The following is a 27805-nucleotide window of genomic DNA, read 5'->3' as shown; positions in this document are numbered from 1 at the left end:
TTAGATGTATCCTGACAACTCCCCCTGTTTTATTATATTTGTAAAAAAAGGTCCTGACCATATGAGTTTGTTTAGTATAAACCAATCTTATAGAAAGGCAACGGTAAACAACAAAAAAAGTCACCACGACAAACACCAAAGTTACAGTTTCAGATCTGATGCTGTGAATATTTTGAAATCAACCTCGTGGGTATAGCCCAGATAATTAAACTGCTAGTTGCTCAGCTAAAGTCTGTAGATTAGTGGAAGCAGGCAGACGTTTTAACAAGGAGTTCTTTTTGTACATACAGCGAGGCATTATTATGTATGTTTCATAAATGAATTTTGACTTGTACCCAGTTGTAGGTACTATAATTAGATTGACCAGGAGTAACACAGTATTGAGTAGAATCTCAATCACAATCAAAAGGGAATCATTTCTTAACAAGTATATAGTAGCAATCAATACAGGTTACAGAAAGTATAGTCTTATTAGCATGTCCTTGTAAAATGTCCATTCCAAGTTTCAAGTTTTTAGGTGCTCGCAACAGGTTTCCTGGTGTCTCATAGTTTAGGCCCAAACTGTTTATTGATCTGAAGGCGAGGTGGGGAGATTTTTCTGTTAAGTCACTCAAGAAGTCCTTTGTCATGGGAATGAATTCTTTCCCTAAGGTTTTTGTAGTGTAACCATGGTTTACAATTTAAGCAAAGTCTGAAAGTCTTTTTTGGGAGGCAGGGGGAAAGCCCAAGTTTGTCGGAATTCTGTTGGTATCATGCAGGAAGGAAGGACTTCATAACCTAGAGAAATGTTAATTAGTTTTTTATTCTACTTCAAGGTGTGAGGGCCCTTTAATGCTCTAGGAAGAAGGCATATGTATAGTCATTAGTAGAAACAATTAATCTTCTCTCCATCCATTTTATCACCTGTAGTAAAAACGGGGTTGGGTATGAATGATTAATTTGCCTCGGGTGAAGGAGTGGCACAAGCATTCAGGCTAAGCATAGCTAGGAAAATGTTTTCTGGATTCTGCGGCATTCCCTGTTGAAAGACCAAATATTCAGCTCGATTAGTAAGGGTTTTTATTTGTCCCCAAGTGGGGAGGTTATAAGGTTGATGTCGCCGAGGGTGGCGCTTCCTGGAGGTCTTTAGAGCTGCCATGGCCTGTATTGGAATTTCTTCCTCCTGGGGTTTTTGTTGTTCCGTCTCTGTTTTGAAGGCTGGGGGCCCCCTTGGGTCAAGTTTTCCGAAGGGGGAGCCATGTGAGCTCTTTGGATCCACCAGCTTTAATAAGCTTTCTGGGGTCACTCTGCCCGACTTGCCGTATCCCAAGTCCCTGTTCTGGCGCGCCAATTGTTGTGGTCCTTTAATGGACCAGAACTTGGGGGTACAGAGTCGACCGATAAGAAAGTAAGAGAGGGAAGAAAAGAGGCTGATATTCCCTGGTTTACACAGTATGCCAATATAACTCTAGGATAAAGAGCTAGCACCGTCAACGTAGGCTCAGGGCGCCCTCTCGAAGAGGTCTTGAAAGCCCAGGCAAATAAGTAGACACAGTGGACACCTGTGCTCCGTGGAAGCAGCCTGAAACGGAGAGAGGGAGAGAGCGAGAGGGAGAGAGAGAGAGAGAGAATGAGGAAAGACACGGGGACCAGTGCTCTGGTGGAAGAAAGGCCCAGAATGCCTTTTTAAGAACACCAGGGATCCGACCGGACGGGCCCTCGGGATTGCCGCCATCATCAGCACAGAGTTGGCCGAGGCACACAGCTGCTTGGACAGCACTAGCGACATGGACCGTGTGCCCGGACGCCACCACGAAGACTCCGGTTACCTCGGCCTGGGAGTCGACGAGCCCCAGGGAGAAGCTGATACGAAGCCCACCGAGGTTTCGGGCATCGCAACAAGTGCTGCCGTCGAGGAGGAGTCGGGATCGGAACCTGAGTCAGGAGCGGCGGCAGCAGCAGCGGAACAGGGCCAGGTTGGGGTGGGAGCACCCGACCCCATGGTCGACGAGATCCAGAAGGGCGGCGGCGGCAGCGACGAGGAGGAGTTCCTGCAGGAGCCACCGATGCCGGGCGGACGCCGAGGATCCGCAGCCCTCGGACAGGCAGCCAAGCTTCCACAGCTGCCCGTTCCACCAGCTGCACCTGAAGGAGCAGGAGAGCGTTTTCCAGCGCAGCCGGTACCCCAATGTGCTCGCTCGGAAGGCACTTTCAATTCGAAGCGATGAGAGGGAAGCCAAAGTGCAGTTCAGTAAGCCTGAAAACAACAATTTGTGACAGCAGCCATTATAAAACCTGCTTCAAGTCTTGGGCACATTCGTCCTAGACATTCTCAAATTTTTTATTTTTTTGGATGCCTTTTCCATGTTTAGCAAATAAGTTTTTAACTTTGGGGGCTTTGGCCAGTGGAAATGGGATAGTTCAGTTCAGTTCAGTCGCTCAGTCATGTCCGACTCTTTGCGACCCCATGAATTGCAGCACGCCAGGCCTCCCTGTCCATCACCAACTCCCGGAGTCTACCCAACCCCATGTCCATCGAGTCAGTGATGCCATCCAACCATCTCATCCTCTGTCGTCCCCTTCTCCTCCTGCCCCCAATCCTACCCAGCATTAAGGTCTTTTCCAATGAGTCAACTCTTCCCATGAGGTGGCCAAAGTATTAGAGTTTCAGCTTCAACATCAGTCCTTCCAATGAACACCCAGGACTGATCTCCTTTAGGATGGATTGATTGGATCTCCTTGCAGTCCAAGGGACTCTCAAGAGGCTTCTCCAACACCACAGTTCAAAAGCATCAATTCTGCAGTGCTCAGCCTTCTTCACCGTCCAACTCTCACATCCATACATGACCACTGGAAAAACCATAGCCTTGACTAGACGGGCTTTTGTTGGCAAAGTAATGTCTCTGCTTTTAAATATGCTATCTAGGTTGGCCATAACCTTCCTTCCAAGGAGTAAGCGTCTTTTAATCTCATGGCTGCAATCACCATCAGCAGTGATTTTGGAGCCCCCCAAAATAAAGTCTGACACTGTTTCCACTGTTTCCCCATCTATTTGCCATGAAGTGATGGGACCAGATGCCATGATCTTAGTTTTCTGAACGTTGAGCTTTAAGCCAACTTTTTCACTCTCCTCTTTCACTTTCATCAAGAGGCTCTTTAGTTCTTCTTCACTTTCTGCCATAAGGGTGGTGCATATCTGAGGTTATTGATATTTCTCCTGGCAATCTTGATTCCAGCTTGTGTTTCTTCCAGCCCGGCATTTCTCATGATGTACTCTGCATATAAGTTAAATAAGTAGGGTGACAATATACAGCCTTGACGTACTCCTTTTCCTATTTGGAACCAGTCTGTTGTTCCATGTCCAGTCTTAACTGTTGCTTCCTGACCTGCATACAGGTTTCTCAAGAGACAGGTCAGATGGTCTGGTATTCCCATCTCTTTCAGAATTTTCCACAGTAAACACCAATTTATCGAAATTGCCAGTTATCAGAAATAATGTGATTTCCTGAAAGAGCAAGAAAAGGAAATCACTGTTGTTCCTATGTCCTGTGAAAAATTAAACATAATAAAGTTCAATTTCTTCTAAAAAAAAAAAATTAAAGAATACCATTCTGAAATGTTTTAAATGAAGATTTCTTTTTTAAAATGAAGATTTCTGTGGTACATATACACCATGGAATATTGTGTATGGAAGATTTCTTTTTTAAAATGAAGATTTCTGTGGTGCATATACACAATGATATTACTCAGCCATTAAAAAGAATACATTTGAATCAGTTCTAATGAAGTGGATGAAACTGGAGCCTATTATACAGAGTGAAGTAAGCCAGAAAGAAAAATACCAATACAGTATACTAACGCATATATATATGGAATTTAGAAAGATGGTAACGATAATCCTATATGTGAGACAGAAAAAGAGACACAGATGTATAGAACAGTCTTTTGGACTCTGTGGGAGAGGGCGAGGGTGGGATGATCTGAGAGAATAGCATTGAAATATGTATATTATCATATGTGAAACAGATCACCAGTCCAGGTTCGATGCATGAGACAGGTGCTCAGGGCTGGTGCACTGGGATGACCCAGAGCAATGCAATGGGTAAGGAGGTGGGAGGGCAGTTCAGGATGGGGAACACATGTAAACCCATGGCTGACTCATGTCAACGTATGGCAAAAACCACTACAATATTGTAAAGTAATTAGCCTAAGAAAAGAAAAAAAAAAATAAATAAATAAAAATTATACCTATCTTTTTGGCAATTAAAAAAATTTTTTTTCAATTTCTTTAAACTACATTGATCTCACTATCTTAACTCTTTAAAATGTGAACTTATTGAAGATAAAATAATAATGCAAGACTAATTTTTTTAATAAAGACATGCAGATCCAAAGATTAGACTGTTCCAGAACATTTGCTTTTTTTAAATTTGAAAGTCAGTATTAGTTGACAATGGCTTTCATAAATTTGAAATTCACATTCTCCTCACCAAAATCAAGGTAATTCATAGCATCTACTTCTTCAGCTCCATCTTCTCACCTTCTCAAGCTACAGGATGCTGTATTGTGGATGTCCTACAACCTTCATAATATCACAATGTTCCCTATTAGGTGGAGGAAGCAAGTTGGAACCAAAGAGATAAAGACATCAGATGGAAGAACAGAGGGAAGAAGGAGTGCCCACTTTGCTGTCATTCAAATCCCTGATTCCAGGGATTTAAATCAAATTTGAATCATAGCCCTTCCATCCTGTAGCACTGCCATTCCTGAAGTCACCTGAATTCCCCTTATAAACCTCAAAACATGCCCTTATAGCCAAGCAAGAAACTGGATTTCTACCATTTCAACTGAGAATCTTCACTAATACAATTGCTTAATATTATACCTATACTGCTACGAACTTGGGCATAAGTGATTTTTATAAAAATTGTTTTAAATCTTGTATTTACATCGCACTTCACCATTTTCTAAACATCTCTGTTATACACATCTCTCTTGACATGTAAAAATAATTGAGTGAGATGAGTAAAGTGGCATTTACTGTTACTTTAAAATAATAATGAAAGATTAAAAAAATCAGTAAGATGGGCAAAAACTACTACAATATTGTAAAGTAATTAGCCCCCAACTAAAATAAATAAATTTATTAAATAAAAAAAAAAAATCAGTAAGATGAAGAATCACTTAAAATTTTGCCTGAGGTCACACAGCCAGTGAGTGTAAAACTGGAGTTGAACCCCAGTCTTCTAACTCCCAATCCAGAGCTCTAAATCCAGAACCCTAGCCTGTTGATTTCCAGCCTTGCATTCAATATGTCCCTTTAGGCCTGTGCACAGATGTCAAATATTCTCAGTTCAGTTAGTTGCTCAGTCCTGTCCAACTCTTTGCAACCCCATGGACTGCAGCACGCCAGGCTTCCCTGTCTATCACCAACTCTAGAAGCTTGCTCAAACTCATGTTCATCCAGTCGGTGATGCCATCCAGCCATCTCATCCTCTGTCATCCCCTTCTCCTCCTGCCTTCAATCTTTCCCAACATCAGGGTCTTTTCCAATGAGTCAGTTATTCAAATATTCTAGAGAGAACTTAAACAGAAAACTTCCCACAATGTAAACAATCACCTTCTAGTTGGTCTATTTTGCAAATGTGATTTTTTTTTTTTTTTAAAAAAGTATTTCCTTAATACAAGTATGCTTGTGCTCCAGCTATTCTATTTGCCAGAAGAACTTAATGAAGAATTAGTGACACCTTGTGGCAAAAACTTATTAATTCATGAGCTACTACCATCCAAAGGCCTCATGCACTTTACTAAGTAGTTAAGACAATAGCAAAACATCTGGAAAGAATAATCGGTGGTTACCGACTCTGCATCTCACAACTAAAACTGTCCTCCCTTTGTTCCACTTGGGCTCGGTTCCCACCACTTCACAGAAACTGCTATTTTTGTGATGTTCATAGACAACTTCCATGCTAGCAAACCCAAAGGCTACTTCTCAGTTCTCATCTTACCTAACATCTTGTAATATTTAACCAGGTTGACTCCACCGCGCCTGAAACTTTTGGTTTCACCAAGACCACACTCTTTCCTTTTTACTTTTAATGTCTCTAAAGCCCTCTGAACTCTCACCAGTACCAAATTTTTATCTCTAGCTCCAATCTTTCCACCCAACTACAGACACACAACTAAACCGCCAGCGTGACACAGCCATTTGATGCTCCAAGCAGTTCAGAATGAAAAATGCTCACAAGAACTTCCACCCAATCGGCTGCATCTCAGTAAATGACATTAAATGATTGCTACCCCCATTTTGCAGATTTGCAATATGAAACACAAAAACATTACTTCGCCAGAAGCTATGGGGCTATTACAGTGCAGAACCCAGATTTAAATCCACATAGCACTTAATTGAATGCAAACACAAAGGCAAACAACTGTTACCACTCAGTTCAGTTCAGTTGCTCAGTCGTGTCCGACTCTTTGCGACCCCATGGACTGCAGCACACCAGGCCTCCCTGTCCATCACCAACTCCCTGAGTTTACTCAAACTCATGTCCATTGCATCGGTGATGCCATCCAACCATCCCATCCTCTGTCATTCCCCTTCTCCTCCTGCCTGCAATCTCTTCTACCATCAGGGTCTTTTCAAATAAGTCAGTTCTTTGCATCAGGTGGCCAAAGGATTAGAGTTTCAGCTTCAGCATCACTCCTTCCAATGAATATTCAGGACTGATTTCCTTTAGGATGGACTGGTTGGATCTCCTTGCAGTCCAAGGGACTCTCGAGAGTTTTCTCCAACACCACAGTTCACTCTGGGAAGCATAAGCTTCACTTACACAAACCCAGTCCTTGCACATCGCCAACACTAAAACCAGTGCATTTGCTGTTTCTGAGGACAGACCCGACCCTTGACGCTTCATTTTTTAGGGCAAGAGGAGGAGGGCCTAAAAGACCCAAGAAGACGCCCACCCTTTACTAAAAATGAGATGTCTGTGGGGCGGCCCTCCACGCCCTGCGCGCCCAAGGACCGCCCCCTGAAGGACTAGGAACAGGGGAGTAAGCAGGGAAGGAAAGCAGAAAAGACAGACCAGCTACGCAGGCGGCCCCTGGGGCGGGAGAGGTGGCGGTGCTGGGAGACAACGGGGAAGCCCCCCGGCCCGGCCCTGGCACGTAACAAGAGCTAGGAGGCTGGGCGCCATGCGTGTGCCGTCGTAGGTGGACTGCCCAGATCAGAGGCGAGGCGGCAGGCGCGGGAGAAACGGCCAAGGGCGGTCCCCGAGAAGCGGGCTCAGAGTGAACGGCCCCAACCCAGGCCCCGCCGAGTGCCTCTCGGGAGTGGGAACGGCGACCGTTGCGGCCCTCCTCAGCCCTCTGCGGGGGCCGCCGGGCCCGCCTCCTTCATGCGCAGGCTCGTTGACCAGGGAGACGCGGGTGGGCGGAGTCAAGAACCGGAAGTGCTCGGGCGCACCGGAAACCTTCCCCGGAAGCCCGCCAGTCGGAACAGCCCTGAGGCCCCGCCCCTCAACGGAACGCTGGGTTGCTGGGCAACCGGCGCGGGCGCCGCGGGAGGGTTCAGTGGTGCCCTGAGCTATCCCTGTGTAGCTCCCACTTCCTGCCCTGGCAACTTCCCGGCCCGCCCGCCTCCCTTCTTGCCGCCCCTCCTCGCATCACAGAATCCCTGCCCCTGGCACTACGTGCACCTCTCCGGCTCCCGCGACACTTTAGTGCCCACCTGCTTCGAAGCCAAGCTTCATCGAAAGCTAAGCGGGCCGACCCCGGGCGCGGCCTGCACGTTGGCTGAGCGCGCCTCCCCGGCCATGGCCACCTACACCTACACCAGCCGGCCCCGGGCCCTGCCCTCCCACCGCCGCCGTTACCGGGACGACCTGATGCAGCAGTGAGTGAGCAAACCGGCCCGTGTGGGGTCTCTTCCCACCCTGGGGCCGCGGGATCCTGGCCCTTTCGCCCTGGCAGAACCTGCTTATGCTGCTTTCCCTTCCCTGCTCTCTGCGAAATAAATTCCTTCCCTAAGGAACTCTCCTGTGTTGTAGAGGACGGAAGCAAGAAAGGGCATTAGTTAACTTTTAGTGATCACGATGCTGGAATGATTGATAATATGTGCACGGAAACCACGGATTGAGTCAACAGATGTTTATTGGCCGACTGTGTGCCAAGCAGGCACCTTCCAGGGGCACCAACATACATTTTCTTACCTAGTCTCCAGTGCTGTGAAGTTGGTTTTGTATTATGCATATGAAGAAACTGGGATACAAAGGTGTACCTCACAATAGCATGCCCAAAATGGGAGCCAAGTAAATCTCTCTTCACAGGAATCAGGTTCTCCTTCCATGTTGGACCCCAAATTGTACTTTTACTGCATTTGTATTGCAAATATTCAGATATCCATATTTGGAAAGGGCGTTAAATATTTTGGTTCTCTTAAAGTTCTTTCCGCACGCTTCAAGTTTTGAAATCACCAGAACTTTCCAAGAATGCAGGCTCCGTGGAAGCAAGACCCTTTATGACTTTTGTTCACTAAAGATCTACCTGACACATAGTTAGCACTCAACACAGATTGTTGAATTAATGACTGAACATGAGTTCTTGTTGCTTATTTCAAGCAAAGTCTAAAATCGTAATTATCTTATTCTGACAATAAAGACATTTTTTAATAAGAAATGTCTATCACTTTAAGAAAACCAAAATAAGAACATTTAAATTATAAAAGGATTCAGTTTTAAAAGGGACTCCTTGGAGAAATATTTCCTAGTGCCTTGAAGTGATTGCTTACAAATCCTTTTTATTAAATCACACCAACAGATGAAATAAGAATCATTGGAGGTTCCTTAGAAACAATTTCTTTTTTTATAGAATTAGTTGATTGGTATACTGAAGCAATCTGAATCAAGGCTTTGAGAGGAGTTCTTTTAGATGTGTCTATTTGATTTTTCAGTTTACAAATTTATAAAAGTAATACATTCTTGTGAAGCAAATGGAAATTACAAATAAGGAGGAATAAAGGCAAAGTTAATTATCTCTCACCCATCTCTACTCCCACTTCCCTGTTGTAACCAAACTTAACAGTCTTATTCTTCCATACCTTCTTGCTTGTGCACACAAAGAGGAGCATATGTACGTGTATATGGAAAGTTTTATTTCCAAAATGGAATCATACTACACATATTAACCTGCACTTGGCTCCCTCTACTTTTTTTCTTCTCCACTTTTTTATAAACTCTAATTCCTTTTTTCCCCTAATTTCTTTCTGTATACATGCACACACAGATCTAACTTTTTAATAAATGTACTCATTCATGCCCGTGGGTATTTTTAGTACAGCCTTATTCTTCGCCCCTTCTTTTGCAAACCTGCTTTCCCTCTCCTGCCTCCAAACCACATTAATGACTTTGAATGAATACTTTTGTACTTTTCTCCAGACACCCATGTCTATGTGCATATGTATGAATACAAATATATACATACAGATACACATCTACAAGGGCTTTGTCTACTTCATAACAATGGTAGCATACATAATTCTCAACATCTTCCTTCTCTCACATAATATGGAATTTCCTTACTTTATCAACAGTGCTAAAAAATCTGTTTTCTTAAAATATTTCACCCCAGTCTAAATCCTATTAAAAATGAGTTGACCTCAAAGACAAATATCATTATGATATCACTTACATGTGGAATCTAAAAAAGTGATAGAATTGAACTTATTTACAAAATGGAAATAGACTCACAGACATAGTAACTTATGGTTACCAAAAAAGAAAGGGGATGAGGAATAAAGTGGAAATTTGAGGTTAACAGATACACATTACTATATATAAATAGATAAATAGCAAGGACCTACTATATAACACAGATACTTTCAGTATCTTGTAATAACTTATAGTGGAAAAGAATCTGAAAAATATATATATGTATAATTGATACACTTTGCTGTACACCTGAAACTAACTCAATATTGTAAATCAAATATACTTTAATTTTTAAAAATGAAAAATTGACTTTTAGATACCAATGCTCTATTACAGTCATGATTTAAAATTTACTTTTTTATAGAGCTGAAGAACCTGTGAATTACGGAAACATAATGTATGACAGAAGGGTAATCCGAGGCAACACTTATGCTCTGCAGTCAGTACCACTGGTAAGTACAGTTTGAATTGTCTGACACAAAGTACTCCAAACTACCTGTGGTGAAGGACCAATTTTTGTTTCTTTCTTTAAATTTCTAATCTGTTACAGAGTAAAACATTTATGAAATAAAATAAGGATGGATTGCTAGAAAAATGAAAGGGAAAAAAAAATCTATGCAAAATACAAGCCAGATAGTGCTTGGTAGGGAATGGGGGAATAGGGAAGTGTTATTTAATGAGTATGGAGTTTCAGTTTCAAAGAATGAAAACAGTTCTGGAGATGAACGGTGGTAGTGGGTGCACAATGTGAGTGTACTTACTGCCCATGAGCTGTGCACTGAAAAATGGTTCGGTTCAGTTCAGTCGCTCAGTCGTGTCCAACTCGTTGCAACCCCATAGACTGCGGCACACTAGGCTTCCCTGTCCATCACCAAATCCTGAAGCTTACTCAAACTCATGTCCATAGAGTTGGTGATGCCATCCAACCATCTCATCTTCTGTCGTCCCCTTCTCCTCCTGCCCTCAATCTTTCCCAGCAACAGAGTCTTTTCCAATGAGTCGGCTCTTCGCATCAGGTGGCCAAAGTATTGGAGTTTCAGCTTCAACATCAGTCCTTCCAATGAACACCCAGGACTGATCTCCTTTAGGATGGACTGGTTGGATCTCCTTGCAACCCAAGGGACTCTCAAGAGTCTTCTCCAACACCACAGTTCAAAAGCATCAATTCTTCAGTGCTCAGCTTTCTTTATAGTCCAACTCTCACATCCATACATGACCACTGGAAAAACCATAGCCTTGACTAGATGGACCTTTGTTGACAAAGTAATGTCTCTGCTTTTTAATATGCTGTCTAGCTTGGTCATAACTTGCCTTCCAAGGAGTAAGTGTCCTTTAATTTCATGGCTGCAATCACCATCAGCAGTGATTTTGGAGCCCCCAAAAATAAAGTCAACCACTGTTGCCCCATCTATCTGCCATGAAGTGATGGGACCAGATGCCATGATCTTAGTTTTCTGAATGTTGAGCTTTAAACCAACTTTTTCACTCTCCTCTTTCACTTTCATCAAGAGCCTCTTTAGTTCTTCTTCACTTTCTGCCATAAGGGTGGTGTCATCTGCATATATGAGGTTATTGATATTTCTTCCGGCAGTCTTGATTCCAGCTTGTGCTTCTTCCAGCCCAGCGTTTCTCATGATGTACTCTGCATATAAGTAAAATAAGCAGGGTGACAATATACAGCCTTGACGTACTCCTTTTCCTATTTGGAACCAGTCTGTTGTTCCATGTCCAGTTCTAACTGTTGCTCCCTGACCTGCATACAGGTTTCTCAAGAGGCAGGTCAAGTGGTCTGGTGTTCCCATCTCTTTCAGAATTTTCCACAGTTTATTGTGATTGACACAGTCAAAGGCTTTGGCATAGTCAATAAAACAGAAATAGATGTTTTTCTGGAACTCTCTTGCTTTTTCGATGATCCAGCGGATGTTGGCAATTTGATCTCTGGTTCTTCTGCCTTTTCTAAAACCAGCTTGCCATAAGGGTGGTGTCATCTGCATATATGAGGTTATTGATATTTCTGCCGGCAATCTTGATTCCAGCTTGTGCTTCTTCAGTCCAGCGTTTCTCATGATGTACTCTGCATATAAGTTAAATAAGCAGGGTGACAATATACAGCCTTGACGTACTCCTTTTCCTATTTGGAACCAGTCTGTTGTTCCATGTCCAGTTCTAACTGTTGCTTCTTGACCCGCATACAGATTTCTCAGGAGGCAGGTAAGGTGGCCTGGTATCCCCATCTCTTTAAGAATTTTCCACAGTTTGTTGTGAACCACACAGTCAAAGGCTTTGGCACAGTCAGTAAAGCAGAAGTAGATGTTTTTCTAGAACTCTGTTGCTTTTTTGATGATCCAGTGGATGTTGGCAATTTGATCTCTGGTTCCTCTGCCTTTTCTAAATCCAACTTGAACACCTGAAAGTACACGGTTCATGTACTTTTAAAGCCTGGCTTGGAGAGTTTTGAGCATTTGCTAGCATGAGATGAGTGTAATTGTGCAGTAGTTTGAACATTCTTTGGTATTGCCTTTCTTTGGGATTGGAATGAAAACTGATCTTTTCCAGTCCTGTGGCCACTGCTGAGTTTTCCAAATTTGCTGTCGTATTGAGTGCCGCACTTTCACAGCATCATCTTTTAGGATTTGAATTAGTTCAACTGGAATTCCATCACCTCCATCACCTCCACTAGCTTTGTTTGTAGTGATGCTTCCTAAGGTCCACTTGACTTTGCATTCCAGGATGTCTGGCTCTAGTCCAGTGTTCACACCATTGTGGTCATCTGGGTCATGAAGATCTTTTTTGTATAGTTCTTCTGTGTATTCCTGCCACCTCTTCTTAATATCTTCTGCTTCTGTTAGGTCCATACCATTTCTGTCCTTTATTGTGCCCATCTTTGCGTGAAATGTTCCATTGGTATCTCTAATTTCTTGAAGAGATCTCTGTCTTTCCCATTCTATTGTTTTCCTCTATTTCTTTGCTTTGATCACTGAGGAAGGCTTTCTTATCTCTCCTTGGTAGTCTTTGGAACTCTGCATTCAAATGGATATATCTTTCCTTTTCTCCTTTGCCTTTTGCCTCCTTTAATCCCTTAGTCAGCTATTGTTTGTGTACTTGGACAGGCTTTGTTTGAACTGAAGTTGTTTTCTTTGTGAGCTAATGTATTTTCATTATGGAAATTATGTGTGGAAATTCTGTCCATGAAATTAGGCTGAAAAAAAATTCAAGTGATTTTCAAATTCTTAACTACACATTAAAATCTATTGTGACTGAATGGTTACCTCAATTTACTAGGCATCAGAGGAGTTCATGGTAAAAATCCTTGAATGAGGAAAAACAGTTTATTTTTTTTTTTTTTTTAATATTTATTTAACTCATCTGGGTCTTAATTGCATGCAATGTCTAGTTCCCTGACCAGGGATCAAACCTGGAGCCCCCTGTGTTGGGAGTGCAGAGTCTTGGCCACTGGACCACCAGGGAAGTCCCTATTATTTGGGATTCTGCACCCATTTTATTCTGGTTAACGGTCATACTTTGAAGTTACTTTTATGTGTTTTACCGGATACCTTTGTAATTGCCTGACAAATTTCAGATAAATTTTTAATCACCTAGTCACTGATAAGCAGGAAGCATTCTATGACAGATGCTTCTAGGCCACCAGGAATTACTTTGGAACAGCACTCCTATACACTTTGAGAAATATTTTCTAAATTTTATAAGCCTTTTCTGTCATTCAGCCTGGACAGCCCGATCCTGTAGAGATTCAGAGACAGCAGCAGGCTAGGAGGAGGTCTCTTGCCAGAAAACGAGCCCAAGAACAGCTCAGACCACATACGCCTGAACCCGTGGAAGGCAGAAAACATGTGGACGTGCAGACAGGTATATGGGCCCATGGCTTGGTGGCTCCAGGGTGTGTATGGTTTTCTGAGTCAGTTCATTTTGTTTGACTTTTGTATTAACGTATCTGTTATGCCATCTAGTATTTCCCTGTCATGTGGTAGAAGTCCGTTCAGTAAACAAACTCACAGACTGAATATTGTTATTATATTGGGTATGGCTGAAAATGTGATATGGCGATTTTTAAAAAAGAATATAAGGACCAAATTAATTCTCTCAGCTCTTTTCACATATGCTATTCTCGAATTGGGAGTATTTCCTGCTTTTCGTAGCCCAAGATGAATCACTCTTGGACTTGTGGAAGTGGAGAGCAGTATAGTTTTATTTTGTTATTTTGTCTTTTGAGAGAAGTAAACCCGTTTACTGAATATCTGAAAATGTGGGTTATTAGTCCAAGCTTTTCTAATCACGGGGCTTCCTGGTAGCTCAGCTGGTCAAGAATCCGCCTGCAGGACTTCCCTCATGGCTCAGTGGTAAAGAATCTGCCTGCCAAGGCAGGGGACACAGGTTCAATCCCTAGTCTGGGAAGACTCCACATGCCTTGGGGCAAACAAGCCAGTGTGCCACGATTACTGAGCCTGTGCTCTAGAGCCCGTGCAACAAGAGAAGCCTCCCCTCGCTGCAACTGTAGAAAGTCTGCGTGCAGCAACAAAGACCCAGTGTGGTCAAATAAATAAATTAATTAAAAAAAAAGAGAATCTGCCTGCAATGCAGGAGACTCCAGTTCAATTCCTGGATCCAGAAGTTCCCCTGGAGAAGGGATAGGCTACCCACTCCAGTATTCTTGGGCTTCCCTGGTGGCTCAGATGGTAAAGAATCCACCTGCAACGTGGGAGACCTGTGTTTGATACCTGGGTTGGGAAGATCCCCTGGAGGAGGGCATGGCAACCCACTCCAGTATTCCTGCCTGTAGAATCCCCAGGGACAGAGGAGCCTGGCGGGCTACAGTCCATGGGTCACAAAGAGTCAGACACGACTGAGTGACACAGCACAGCACAGCACAAACCTGTTTAGATCTGAGTCCCCCACCTCTCTCACCGTGGCCTCTTCTTCTAGCTCCTTTTGTCTCCATTCCCTTGCATCCTCCCCAGGGCCACACAGGCTCTCCTAGGCTAGTGTCAAGCTTTTCCTACTTGTCTGGCTGTTGTCAGCTGTGAGGGTTTACCTGGACCCATAGGGTCCGGCTGTGTTGTTGACAGAATCTTGGTAGTCAAGCTATACTTGATGTTTTCCTTGGACATAAAATGTAACTACCTAAGATTCACCTTGTACCCTGCTGAGATGGTGAGTAGATTCATCAGAGATATTTCTGGATAGTAAGGACAAACGGTTGAGGACCATTCCAAGCTCTTTCCTACCTTGAGACCAAGTCTAGAATAAGTATATGTCTGTGATTAGCCAATATAGTTGTAATTCTGTAAGAGCTAAATTTTAGTCCTTATTTATACCATTAGAATATGAAGTGATAGAACAGCAGCCACTTTTTGTTGAGTACTTCCTGTGTCTCAAAGACTATACCAGGTCCTTTACCTGTGTCTCCTTTATTATCATGAAGACTGCAGGTGACTGATAACCATGATCCCTTTTGCAGATAAAGAAACCAAGACCCAAAGAGGATGTAATCGCTAGGTCCTATGTTCAACACCTGACTCCAGTTCTCATGTTCTTTGCATGATGCCATACTGCCCTTGCCTCATGTAAATTATTCCTAAGGTGAAATTTGTTTTTATATATCTGTTTATGATATGTAGGCTAGAGAGAACGTCTATAACACAATGATGTGATGCATAGTTTTTTTTACATGTCCAGGAATTTTCAAACCTTTAAACATTGACTATCTTAAGACTTGTTACATGGATGGATCATTAACTTTCCATCCCATGTTGTATTTTGTGTCTTAAATACATGTATAGGTTCGTGTTCTTTAGTTCTGTTTTCAAATACAAAGTTAAAGTCGCTCAGTTACGTCTAACTCTTTGTGACCCCATGGACTGTCCATGGAATTTTCCAGGACAGAATGCTGGAGTGGGTAGCCTTTCCCTTCTCCAGGGGATCTTCCCAACCCAGGGATTGAACCCAGGTCTCCCGCATTGCAGGAAGATTCTTTACCATCTGAGCCACAAGGGAAGCCCATTTCAGATACTAAGCTCAGTGATCTCTCAACATTTAGTAAATGTTCTAGCCTGACTGACTCTATGGTCTTCCAAATATATAAAAATGCTTAGTACACTATGTGGATTGAACCCCACATTTGAGCACCTTTATTTCAAGACTTATATTCTGATCCATTCATTTCTATTTTGAAGGGGCTGTAGTTTCAAATTCTTGAAAAAGACCAGAATTTCAAACTCAATGTATATGGTGTTCTCTTAGAATTGTACCTTGAAGAAATTGCTGACCGCGTAATAGAAGTTGATATGGAGTGCCAAACAGATGCATTTTTGGACAAACCACCAACACCACTCTTTATTCCTGCCAAAACTGGCAAAGATGTGGCCACCGAAATTCTAGAAGGAGAGGTATAGTACATTATTAGACTTCCCTCTGTCTTCTTTATAAATAGTTAGGTTTAATTAAAACCTTAACATAAGTGCAAACTGCTTCACAATCAGGAAGATTCTAAATACTTACTGCATTTCCTTCCAAATGGAGTACGGTTTTATCCTGAGCTACCCAGAAATGTTTTTAAATATCATGATCTTTTATTTTTTAGTTTTTTAAAAAAATTTTAAATGCCATGATCTGATTTTCCCTCTTTGCTGATCAGAAATAAAAAAATTTTAGAAATGTATTTAGAATATTTACATATTTAATTTTTGTGTGTTTTTATACTTGCTTAATGTATGAACATAAGGTAGATTTGTACCAAATGAGGAAAAATAATATCTCTGGTATAAAACATTCCACTGCTAGTTGCTTGTTGATTACATAACTTTTATGAAGATAATTCTCTGTGTTAGGAAAAAAGTCCTGAAATAATTAATTTTTATATCAATGTGGAATACATATATATAGGCCAGCTTATGAAACTGAAGAAGAGAAGGCAGTGTGCATAATGACTTAAGTGAGATTTAAAACTCGAAGGAATTTGAAAGTATTGTCATTGAATTAGGAAATAAAATAAGTCTTCATAATCTATATAGAAGACTATATTTGCCTCTAAATCCTAGAGATGAATCACCAAAGTATCCATTACTCTTGTTCCTTTGTTCTTCAAACTGTTATCAAAACAACCAATAAAAATCAAGCAGAAAAGATGGAGAATAAGACAAAGACATTTCCCTTGGGTTTTAGAATTTTATTGGAAAATTATTGAGAATGAAGATTCATTCTGATGATTGAATAGATTTTTTTATAACTTTGACTCTATCAGTTTTTGCCTGTAAAGAGCCCCTGTGCCTTTTGGGCTATTTTGAAGATTAGAAACGGTAAATTACCAGCTCAGTGTCTGGCACACAGAAGACCCTCAATAAGTAGTAGCCTGTTATTTCTGCTGTTGTGGATATTTTTTCACTGAGCCTTTAAATTTTAAATTTGTTTTGTGTGTTTAAGCTGTTTGACTTTGATCTTGAAGTTAAACCAATGTTGGAAGTTTTGGTGGGAAAGACCATCGAGCAGTCTCTTCTGGAAGTGATGGAAGAGGAAGAGTTGGTGAACCTGCGGGCCAGTCAGTACGCGTATGAAGAGCTTCGCAACGTTGAGCTTGCTGAAGTCCAGCGACTTGAAGAGCAGGAGAGACGACACCGAGAGGAAAAAGTAGAGAATTTTCGTTTTCTCTCTCAGACAGATTTCGGTTACTTAACAGATTATGTTCAGAATCACATGTAGAGCTAACAGGTCTTCACAAACATGTTAGAAAAGACCTGTAGTATTTGTTGTTCAGGTCTCTCCTATAGATCACCGATCTTTCATGAACAATTACATTTTTAAAACTCCAGTTTACATAGATGTACCTAAACAGAGATGGACTTCCCAGGTGGCTCGGCAGTAAAGCATCTGCCTGCCAGTGCAGGCAACCCAGGTTCGATTCCTGGAGAAGGAAATGGCAGCCCGCTCCAATATTCTTCCCTGGGAAATCCCGTGGAGAGAGGAGGCCTGGCAGGCTACAGTCCATGGGGTTGCAGAGAGTCAAGACTAAACAACACCAACAACCTAAATAGAGTTCCCCAAAATTCCTACAGGTCACAATTTAAATTACATATGTCCCAATCATAGGCACTCTTAAATATCAAGAGTCCTGGAGAAGAAATAACATCAATTTGCCAAAAATCAGTGGCAGAAAAGGTGGCAGGAAAAAGTGGAGTGTGTTTGGGTAGATGGGGAGTAAGAGAGAGAATCTGGAAAGAATTCTGGGTCTTTTTCTCAGTGGCCAGCTCTGCTACACACCCTTACAGATACACTTACTATCTGAGTCTTTATAGAATATTTCTTCAGATTATAAGGTTTTTAGAAACTTTAATAAGAAAAGTTGTAGAATCCAGTCATTAAATATGCCACAAACCTCTAGTTAGGAAGCACTAGGCTCAGAGTCTCTGGGTATGGCAATAACTGTCACCCTGTGTTAAACACTGGATGGATAAATGATAAAGGGGTTTCCAAACACCTGAAAGGGCTCAGAGTCTAGCTTCCCACACGAATAGCTGAGTTGTCAGAACATTCTACTCCAAACCTAGTCAGATGGACTTCCGGTTTTCCTCCAAAATGAGTAACTGTGTAAAGAGCAGGGGTCTGTTGATAAGGATTGTGCAAATGCACGATTATTTGTTTGCAAGTATAAGATGAATCCTAACAAAATCAGCTTTGTTGAAATAATTGGTGAAGTTTTTATCAAAGAAAAGTTAAATTTGTTTATTTACTGTTTGGTGGTGTGTGCATGCTCAGTCATGTCTGACTTGGACTGTAGCCTGTCAGGGTCCTTTGTCCATGGAATATCTCAGGCAAGAGTACTGGAGTGGGTTGCCATTTCCTCCTCCAAGGGACCTTCCTGATTCAGGAATTGAACCCACGTCTCCTGCTAAGTACGCAGATTCTTTATCACTGAGCCACCTGGGAAGCCCTTATTTACTATTAGGAAATGTTTTCAAAGTTTAAGCAAATATAAATCTGGATGACTTGTATTCTTCATTTTTTATAATATATATTGTTTACTATTAGGAAATATGAAAAAACAAAGAATACAAGTCATCTAGATTTATATTTGCTTTAACTTTGAAAATAGACTAATTAGAAAATATATTAATGTTCCCACGTCTTCATGGGAATAGAGAAGGTAGTTCATTAGCTTCACAGATTTCATATGATCTATAAATAGCAACAGCAACAAAAAGGTTTTATAATTTTCAGAACTTTACAAATTCAAAGAATCATTACAAATGAGACAATTTATTGGCCCAAGTTTTTTAATCAAAGATGTCTAAGCAACTATAATTTTCATACCAGCAATACTTTATAATACTAATTAAAATACAGATAACTATTACTCTTTAATTTCAGTCAAACAGGTATATCCTGAACTTATTTTACTTGACAATGGATCAGGAAATGAATTTTACCTTAAGTATCATCTCCTCTGAATTCAGTACCTACCTAGCTGCCGGAGTCCAGCAGCCAGGGAAACGCCCTGAAGGGATGAACGGGGTCTGTGAATGAAAATGATGCAGTCTCTCGCTCAAAGCACTGGGCTGCATATTTATTTTAAGCATCAGGTTTTCTTTTGTACTTTTACAAAAGCATTAGGTCAGAGGTATGACATCTTCAGGTTCCCCTCACCCATATTTACTGTCTCCATAAATCATTGTTGTCCTTCAGAGTTCCCTCTTAAGTGTCCTTGTGATAACATTGTAACTCAAGTTTGTCTCTGGGCTGTATATCACATTTCTCAGTTTATTTCTTACCTCTTTAAATCCTGTTATCCCCTAGTAACTTAAGCTCATCATCTGCTAAAAAGGCTTTCGGCTATTAGTATCTCTAAAATACCTAGTTTCCATAAGCTATAGTAAAATATGCCAACACTACAACATACCTCAAACTTTTAGCTTCTAACTATTCTTAATTATTCCTAACCCCTAAACTCAGCAAACTTCTTTTGCCATAAACATTCCCCTTACAGGCAGGTTTCAGATAACAATGTTTCTCATGGTCTCAAGCTGCAGCCTATGTGCTCATCCTGGAGCATTCTTTGTAAAGATCCTTGAACAAATGTCAATAGTTAACTTTATGGATTATAACATTCTTTCCAGCCAGCTCAACCGGAGGAAGGAAAGGACAAGTCAGAATCACAAGACCTAACTCCTTCATCCCGGGACGGTGCCTGCGGGATGAGGAGAGGGGGTTGGGGCCGTGCCTCCATTTTGTCAGTAAAGCCTATTGCGGCTCCCAACACCTAGCTGTTGAAATTCATTAAAATCTTAGTGAAAAATACAAACTGATCATAGACACCTTGCTGTCCATTTTTGGATACAAATGTAAGTACAGATTCTCCCACTCATGAGAGTCGGTGTCTGGGGAAGACATAATAGCTGAATAACCGCCTGCGATGGTGTTTTCCTCTGGGCAGGAACGTCGGAAGCAGCAGCAGTGGCAGGTGGTTCACAAGCATAACGAGACTTCGCAGAAGATCGCAGCCCGAGTGTTTGCGCAGCGTTACCTGGCTGACCTCCTCCCGTCCGTTTTTGACAGCCTTCGGGATGGTGGCTACTTTTATGATCCCATTGAAAGAGGTTTGTTGGAGGTCTTTTGTTAGATTAACTGTTACAATAAGCATCCTGCTAATGGTTTGAGTTCGTGTTGTGCCCATTTTTATTTTGAGTTGGAATCTTTCTTTACCAGCTGAGCCACACAGGAAGCCGAAGAATGCTGGAGTGGGTAGCCTATCCCTTCTCCAGCGGAACTTCCCGACCCAGAAATCAAAGCAGGATCTCCTGCTTCGCAGGCAGATTCTTTCCCAACTGAGCTATCGGGGAATCTTTCTATCTCTGGGCCAAATTTTAAAATCAATTATAGTTGTTTTAAGAAAGTACCGTTACTAATAAGAGGTGTGTTACAAAGATTTTAGAACGTTTACTGAGAGAGAACACTGGATAGTAGGAAGAAATACGGACTGGATGTCCCCCACAACCCCAGCTCCTTGTTTCATCTCACATAGTGCCTATAAAGTCAGTTCTAAAGGCTTTGAGTCCAGGGAAGGCCTCATAATTTTGCAAATACCATTTATGCTTCAATAGAAAGGTAATGGACCAGACCATACAGAGAGAATACTATATGGCAAAAGTGATGCTGTATGAGTCTGTTTGACATTTTATAATAAGAAACAAGGTGGATATATCTGTAACATTAGGGGAAAGCACAGATTCTTCCAGTTTGTAATGCTTCATAAAAATCACTTAATGAAATTCACTTTTTAAATTACAGATATTGAGATAGGATTCCTCCCATGGCTAATGAATGAAGTTGACAAAACCATGGAGTACAGCATGGTCGGAAGAACAGTGCTTGACAGTAAGTTCTTTTATGTTATTGAAAAGTCATCTCTGAAATTTTTCAGTAAAAAGAACATAGAGAAAAAGGATGTTAATTTTACAGTTTTGGTTCTTAAATTTTCAGTATATCAATTCTATTAACAAAGTGAAATGAAGTCGCTCAGTCGTGTCCGACTCTTTGCGACCCCATGGACTGTAACATACCAGGCTCCTCCATCCATGGGATTTTCCAGGCAAGGGTACTGGAGTGGGTTGCCATTTAACAAAGGTACCTATTTTTACCTTCAGTATTATTTTTGGTTCTTTTATAATTTGATCAGAATTAACATCTTTTGTCATTATTTTATAAGTCATATTCTGTTAAAACAGGCATTGAATATAATTCATATTAAGTGGCACAGAAGGTAAGTATTGCTGACTTTGTATAAAAGATCATGATACAGGGAAGGGACAAGGCCTGGTGAATATTTTATACTCATCTATAAGCGAGCGTTATAACTACTAAAATATGAAAAGTCATAGTGATTTCTGTACATACAATTTTCAGTGTTGATTCGTGAGGTGGTTGAAAGAAGACTGAATCTCTATGAGCAGAAGGAGGGCAGCCACGCCCCTGTGAGGCCTGAGTCCGGACTCGGTGGTCCCGGAGGAATGAGAGACCCCCTGGTGGGTTTCGAGTCCCGGGATCAGGGTGCATCCCAGGCCCAGAGACCCCTTCCAGACAGAGACTCCCTACAGAGAACGCCGTACACGGAGAGAGTGTCGTCCCGGGAAAGGAGGCTCTCGGAAGAAGATGACGAACTGACAGAAATTAAGAGATCCTCCGAGAAGGAAGAGCTGTCGCAATAGAGGGAGCCTCAGCGCCATGGAGCCAGTCAGCAGCCAGTCAGCACTGCAAGCAGTCAGGTAACGATGAGTGAGTCCCCTCAGCTCGTGGAAATTATGTTGTGTTTAGTCAGTGTGTCTTTTTATCTTGTGGACTGGGCAAATCAAATATGTCGAAATAATAAAACTAATTTTTAAAATGAAACCTTATTTATTTAATAGTAGACTCTTTAGGAGCTATACTATAACTCTAATGAGAATTATGTCTAATTTCAAGCTTTCTATTACCAGCATATATAACTAATATATTTTTCCTACCTTCTTCCATCACCACTATATAACCAATATGTTTTTCCTTATTTGTCCCATGACCACTATATATCACTAATATATTTTTCTTTAGTTGTGTAGTTTTGTTCTCTTTTTTTAGTAAGTATGGTATTTAATGTTAGATACCAGTTCTGTTAGCCACTGAGCTTTTCTTCTCTGTAGAAAAACTGTTTAAATTACTCCAAGCAGGAATCCCTCAAGGTTTGGTTCCTGAAAGCCATAGTGCTCTCTCTCCTTGCAAATACCAAGAAATATACCTTTGTCTGTATAAACAGTTACCCTTTCCATCTTCAATATTCAAGTAAAGCTCTCATCTATTTGTTCACATTCCTGCTATTAAAAAATTTCAAGCAATACCAATGAAGCTAAAAATCCTTCCTCAGACAGCCTATGTCATCCATCCATCCATTCTATGTACCATCCAGGCCTTTTTTAAGATATTTCTGAAGATAAAGATTAGAACATCTGGCAATATATGGTTTATAGTACTTGCATTTTCACCTAACAGTTTATCTTAGACTTTTCAACATTAGTACATATAAATATTTTTTTTAATGTGGTCAGATACAACTGTATTGTAGGTAATTGCCATTTGACTTTTTAATCTGAATTTGTTTGGTGAATTTACCTGCACCATTGAAAATTGTAGATATTTTTTACCTCTAAAGTTATATTAGAGATGTAAAACTCTGGCTTAAAACTCAACGTTCAAAAAACTAAGATCATGGCATCCGATCCCATCACTTCATGGCAAATAGATGGGGAAACAATGGAAACAGTGTCAGACTTTATTTTCTTGGGCTCCAAAATCACTGCAGATGGTGACTGCAGCCATAAAATTAAAAGACACTTGCTCCTTGAAAGAAAAGCTATGACCAACCTAGATAGTATGTTAAAAAGCAGAGATATTACTTTGCCGACAAAGGTCTGTCTACTCAAAGCTCTGGTTTTTCCATTAGTCACATATGGATATGAGAGTTGGACCATAAAGAAAGCTGAGCCCCGAAAAATTGATGCTTTTGAACTGTGGTGCTGGAGAAGACTCTTGAGAGTCCCTTGGACTGCAAGGAGATCCAACCAGTCCATCTTAAAGGAAATCAGTCCTGAATATTCATTGGAAGGACTGATGCTGAAGCTGAAGCTCCAATACTTTGGCCACCTGATGCAAAGAACTGCCTCATTGGAAAAGACCCTGATGCTGGGAAAGATTGAAGGCAGGAGGAGAAAGGGAACGACAGAGGATGAGATGGTTGGAGGGCATCACCAACTCAATGGACATGTGTTTGAGCAAGCTCTGGGAGGTGGTAATGGACAGGGAGGCCTGGCGTGCTGCAGTCCATGGGGTCGCAAAAAGACACAACTGAGCAACTGAACTGAACTGAAAGTTTTATTTATCTCTAATCAGTGACGTCTTCTGAGGCTTGAGATAGATATAGTCTATTTTTCTCAGAATATTTATAAATATATAAGCTGTAGTGGTTTGAAATAGTTTGTAGTTATTAACGCATTTACCTTAGTTTCTTTTTAAATTAGGCATTAAAAATACATAAGAACATCTTTCTGCATTTGTAAAAGGAACTGTGCTGTATGTCTTGGTAGCATTTTTCATGATTCTCAAATTAATTTCCCACATTTTATATCCCTACATCATGTTAGCGTCAGAGAAGCCCTTCTGAGGTAGATGTGACTATATTTTTTATTTTCATTTTCAATCAGTCATTGATTTGTCAGTCAGCAAGTGTTAACTGAGTGCCTGCTGTGTGCTGAGCACTGTGAGGAGGCTGCAGTTACAGCCTCACAGTGGAGCCGAATGAAGCAGGAGTGAAACAAGAAACCACAGCTCAGGGATTCTAAGTGATTTTCAGTAAAGTGACCAGCCAAGTAAGTCATGAGATGAAAGCTGGAGCCCAGATCCCCTTCCTTCCAATCTATTATCCTTTCTTCTCAACAACCTTGTGCTTTTGTGAGGTACAAAGAATAAATAAATTATTGAATTAACAGCATTTAAAAAATTGAAATCTGTCCTTTCATTGCTGAGTTAGTTCCATCTTCTTAAACAGTCTGTGATTATCCTAAAATTTGTTGCTGCTGTTGTTTAGTTGCTCAGTCGTGTCCAACTCTTTGGACTGTAGCCCGCCGGGCTCCTCTGTCCATGGGATTTCCCAGGCAAGAATACTAGAGTGAGTTGCCATGCCCTCCTCCGGGGATCTTCCCAGTCCAGGGATCCAATCCGCATCTCCTGCATTGGCAGATGGATTCTCTACCACTGAGCCACCAGGGAAGCCTCAATGATCATCCTAAAATTTACAAGATACTAATTTTGGTGATAAGACCAGGAATTTTTTTTTTTTTTAAGAATGCCTTCAAAATGGAGTGAAGGTTGATTATCTTCTAAAATTCTAATCCTCCTGCACAGTAACACTTTGCAGATACTTTGCTAAACTTCTCATTCTGAGTTCTATAATTCCATAGGTTAATTCAATTTATTAAAGAAACCTAAATCTGTAGACCCCATACTGAAGCTGGTTAAGCTTAACTGTCTATTCCATCCTAGAGAGAAACAGAAATAATCAAGAGGTTAGGACACTGTCCCTGTGAAAAAACATGGAGAAGCTGGTGCTATGTTATCTGTAGAAAAAGAAAAATATTGAGTGGAAACTGAATTGCCTGTGCTCACATTTGCTCATGGTCTTAGGAGTTCTGGTCCTTTCTGTTTTCAGCTAACACTAAGCTAAAAGAAGCCGAATAGTAATAAAATGGATAATATGTAATAAATTTCTAGAGATTGTCCTCCCCCAACATCAGTTCCCAGATCACTGAACTAGAAGTCATTTTCTGCAGTGCAGGCCTGTGGTGTGTAAGCCATTCTGCCTTGGGCTGAGCTGAGGAATGCTGGCTGGCCCGGGAAGTCACTCAGAGCAGCACAGCGTGGTTGACAGCGGACACCAGGGCCAGGCCAGCTGGTCTTGAGTTCTTCACCACACGCAAGGAGGTTGCCCCTTTAGTTAGGGAAAAGAACTGGTTTATTTTGAAAGCAGATGGGAGAGCAGAGGTCTTGCAGAAAGAAGTCGTATTTGGAGATGATAATTCCTCTAACACTCGTAACGGGCGTGGGAGAAGTGACATCTTGCATAGCATAGCAAAATGCTACAGTACCATAACCATCAGAAGTTAATCGTGCTCATTTCTTCTCACCTAAAAACTTTCATTTACTTGTCAATGTTGTTAAAACGTATCAATCCTATCAGCTAAATTTTTAATCTACTACTTTTAGATACAGTTTTCATATGCTTTATTTACTATGCAAAATCTGATACATTCTGCTTTTCTCTTTTGTTTGTAGGTGAATCACAGCAATTTTTATAAATTGCTATAAATTTTTATAATTTTTAATGTATTCTGGAGCTCAATAGCCATAGCCATTTATCTCTATTGCATAAAGGCATTCTGGGGACCTCCCTTGCAGTCCAGTGGTTAAGACTCCAAGCTCCCAGTGCAGGGCCATAGGTTCCATCCCTGGTTGGGGAACTTAAGATCCCATATGCCACACAATGTGGCCAAAAAAATAAAATTTAAAAAATAAAGGCATTCCGAAAAAGCCCAAATATGCATTTAATTTTCCCCTAGGCCAATTAGTACCTATTGTTTTTTTGCCATAGCTCCAAGATCTAACCAGAACCAACCTATTCCAAGTTTGTTCACAGTCAGAGAGCCAAACAAAAATGTTACAGATCAGGTGTCACTATCATGAAAAACTACTGTTAATGCTATTGGATTGATGTCTATAATTCTCCCTTTGAATTGGAACATATTTACCTTTTTAAAAGTTTTAGTGCTTTCAACTTACAAATTAAAATTTAATAAACTGATAGTTTAGGTGATACTTTTTGTTTTTCTCAAATCTTGAAAATAGAATTAATGAAATATATGACTTAAAAGATGTGGTATCACTGGCTTCCCAGGTAGCAGCTACTGGTAAAGAATCCACCTGCCGATCAGGAGACATGTGGATTCCATCCCTGGGCCTGGAACTCCCCCGGAGGAGGAAATGGCCACCTTCTCCAGTATTCTTGCCTAGAAAATTCCATGGACAGAAGAGCCTGCCAGGCTACAGTCCATGAGGCTGCAACGAGTCAGATACAACTGAGTGCACAGGCACACACACAAAAGACACAGTAATGGTTACAGGTTTGCTTATAAATAAAATCAGTCAAGATATTGAAGTTTGAAATTTAAGTATAAAAATAAAGCATTTAAAGAATTTTAAATTCTTTTTGAAAATAAAATTTGAAACACTAATACATTTTTATTTCCGTATGCTTTTATAACCCATAAATCATATATTTTGTTGTTGCATTTTTATTTTTGATGGTGATTGTGCAGGATGGTCTAACACTTTGGATTATGTCGACACCTATTTTTACCACTAGGTGTCAGTCAATCCCTAAAGCAAAGTTAACCCGCTTCCAACTTCAAACATCATTTAATGACCATAAAGAGACCTTGGTAGAGAAAAGAGTTCAAAAATATGTTATACTCCTTGGAGAAGCTAGACTCACACTGAGTACTTTATCTTGCCCCCAAGTTATCTGCCAGCTCTACAGGGGTAGCAGTGGACTGCACCCTGTATCTCAGACCCTTAAAATGGTAGTGTCAGGATAGACTTCAGCTGTCATATAATCCAGCCTCCTATTCAATACAGTCTCCTTAACAGGTGGTCTCTTGGTCTTTGTTTAGTCACTGAAGATGGGGCTTTCCCTTTATAAGCTGCCCTAGAACAGCAATTCTTACATAGTTCTGTCTCCCCAGGCTCAAGACATGGTAAGTACTCCCTCAAGCGCATTGTTGCACAATTCTCATTATTAGAAATCTCTTCTATACTGAGTCAAAATCTGTCCCGTTATGTGTGCTAAGCTGCCTCAATCATGTCCGACTCTTTGAGGCCCTACGGACTGTAGCCCACCAGGCTCCTCTGCCCACAGGACCCTCCGGGCAAGAACACTGGAGTGGGTCGCCGTGCCCTTCCTCCTCCAGGGGATCCTCTAGAGCCCGGGATCAAACCCATGTCTCTTATGTCCCCTGCACTGGCAGGAGGGTTCTTTACCTCCTGCCACCTGGAAAGGTGCCACCTGGGAAGTGCCACCTGGGAAGCCCCTGTCCCATTATAACCTATGCCTTTTGGTTTATAACCTATAATCAACTGGCATGATTATGGTGGAGAGAGACAGAATAGTTTTATTTACATACCAGCCCTATCCTATACTCCAATAGTTCTTTAGGGTTTTGGTTTTTTTTTCTTTTTTTTTTCCAGATTTTTCTTTCTCCCAATGAAGTACCACCACTCGTCCCAATTATTCCTCACAGAGAACAGTTTCAGAACTTTCCGCCTCTCCATCCTGGTTACCATTACCTTGAAATTTCTGTTTGGTCAAAGTCATCTTAAAGCATGTTTCCCAGAATTAGGTATACTACTATAGATATAATCAAACTTAGCAAGGAGTATTGTATAGCTGTTGTCTCCCCTGATTTGGATATTACCAACTCACTTCCTCTAAATTCAGATGTCTAGAAACCTCACTTTTAGAGCATAAGAGAGAGAAG

General features: G+C 41.2%; 1 protein-coding gene and 1 long non-coding RNA gene across 10 annotated transcripts; one reads left to right on the top strand and one right to left on the bottom strand.

Moving 5' to 3' along the window:
- On the bottom strand, positions 1–7405 carry LOC145521517 (uncharacterized). Its single transcript, XR_014065437.1, has 3 exons — positions 7065–7405; positions 4470–4583; positions 1–3484 (listed from the first exon to the last, which is right to left on the bottom strand). It is a non-coding gene; the product is annotated as an uncharacterized LOC145521517 (long non-coding RNA).
- On the top strand, positions 7203–27701 carry RSPH3 (radial spoke head 3). Of its 9 annotated transcripts, none has more exons than XR_014065433.1 (9): positions 7203–7873; positions 10051–10138; positions 13412–13553; positions 15945–16090; positions 17124–17327; positions 20128–20290; positions 20982–21068; positions 21597–21955; positions 27516–27701. XR_014065433.1 is itself a non-coding variant. In XM_081530175.1 (9 exons), the coding sequence occupies exons 1-9, from the start codon at positions 7377–7379 to the stop codon at positions 21896–21898; spliced, it is 1557 nt and encodes a 518-aa protein (XP_081386301.1). In that variant the 5' UTR covers positions 7203–7376; the 3' UTR covers positions 21899–22079. The 9 variants fall into 9 exon arrangements, 3 of the variants coding, with proteins under 3 accessions (XP_081386301.1, XP_081386300.1, XP_081386302.1); XR_014065435.1 differs by lacking the exon at positions 27516–27701 and adding an exon at positions 26942–26974; XR_014065434.1 differs by lacking the exon at positions 27516–27701 and adding an exon at positions 26167–26505.
- Positions 27702–27805: the final 104 nt, after the last annotated feature.

Source organism: Giraffa tippelskirchi, chromosome 9 (assembly GCF_054371585.1).
Source record: "Giraffa tippelskirchi isolate mGirTip1 chromosome 9, T2T-mGirTip1v1.2.pri, whole genome shotgun sequence".
NCBI classification, from domain to species: domain Eukaryota; kingdom Metazoa; phylum Chordata; class Mammalia; order Artiodactyla; family Giraffidae; genus Giraffa; species Giraffa tippelskirchi.
This window is presented reverse-complemented; position numbering and strand designations above follow the sequence as displayed.

Coding starts and splice junctions, on each gene's coding strand:
- RSPH3 (XM_081530174.1), top strand. CDS start 7,377: ATGCGCAGGCTCGTTGACCAGGGAGACGCGGGTGGGCGGAGTCAAGAA. Junction 7,874..10,050: donor CGGGACGACCTGATGCAGCA/GTGAGTGAGCAA, acceptor ACTTTTTTATAG/AGCTGAAGAACCTGTGAATT. Junction 17,328..20,127: donor GACGACACCGAGAGGAAAAA/GTAGAGAATTTT, acceptor TCCTCTGGGCAG/GAACGTCGGAAGCAGCAGCA.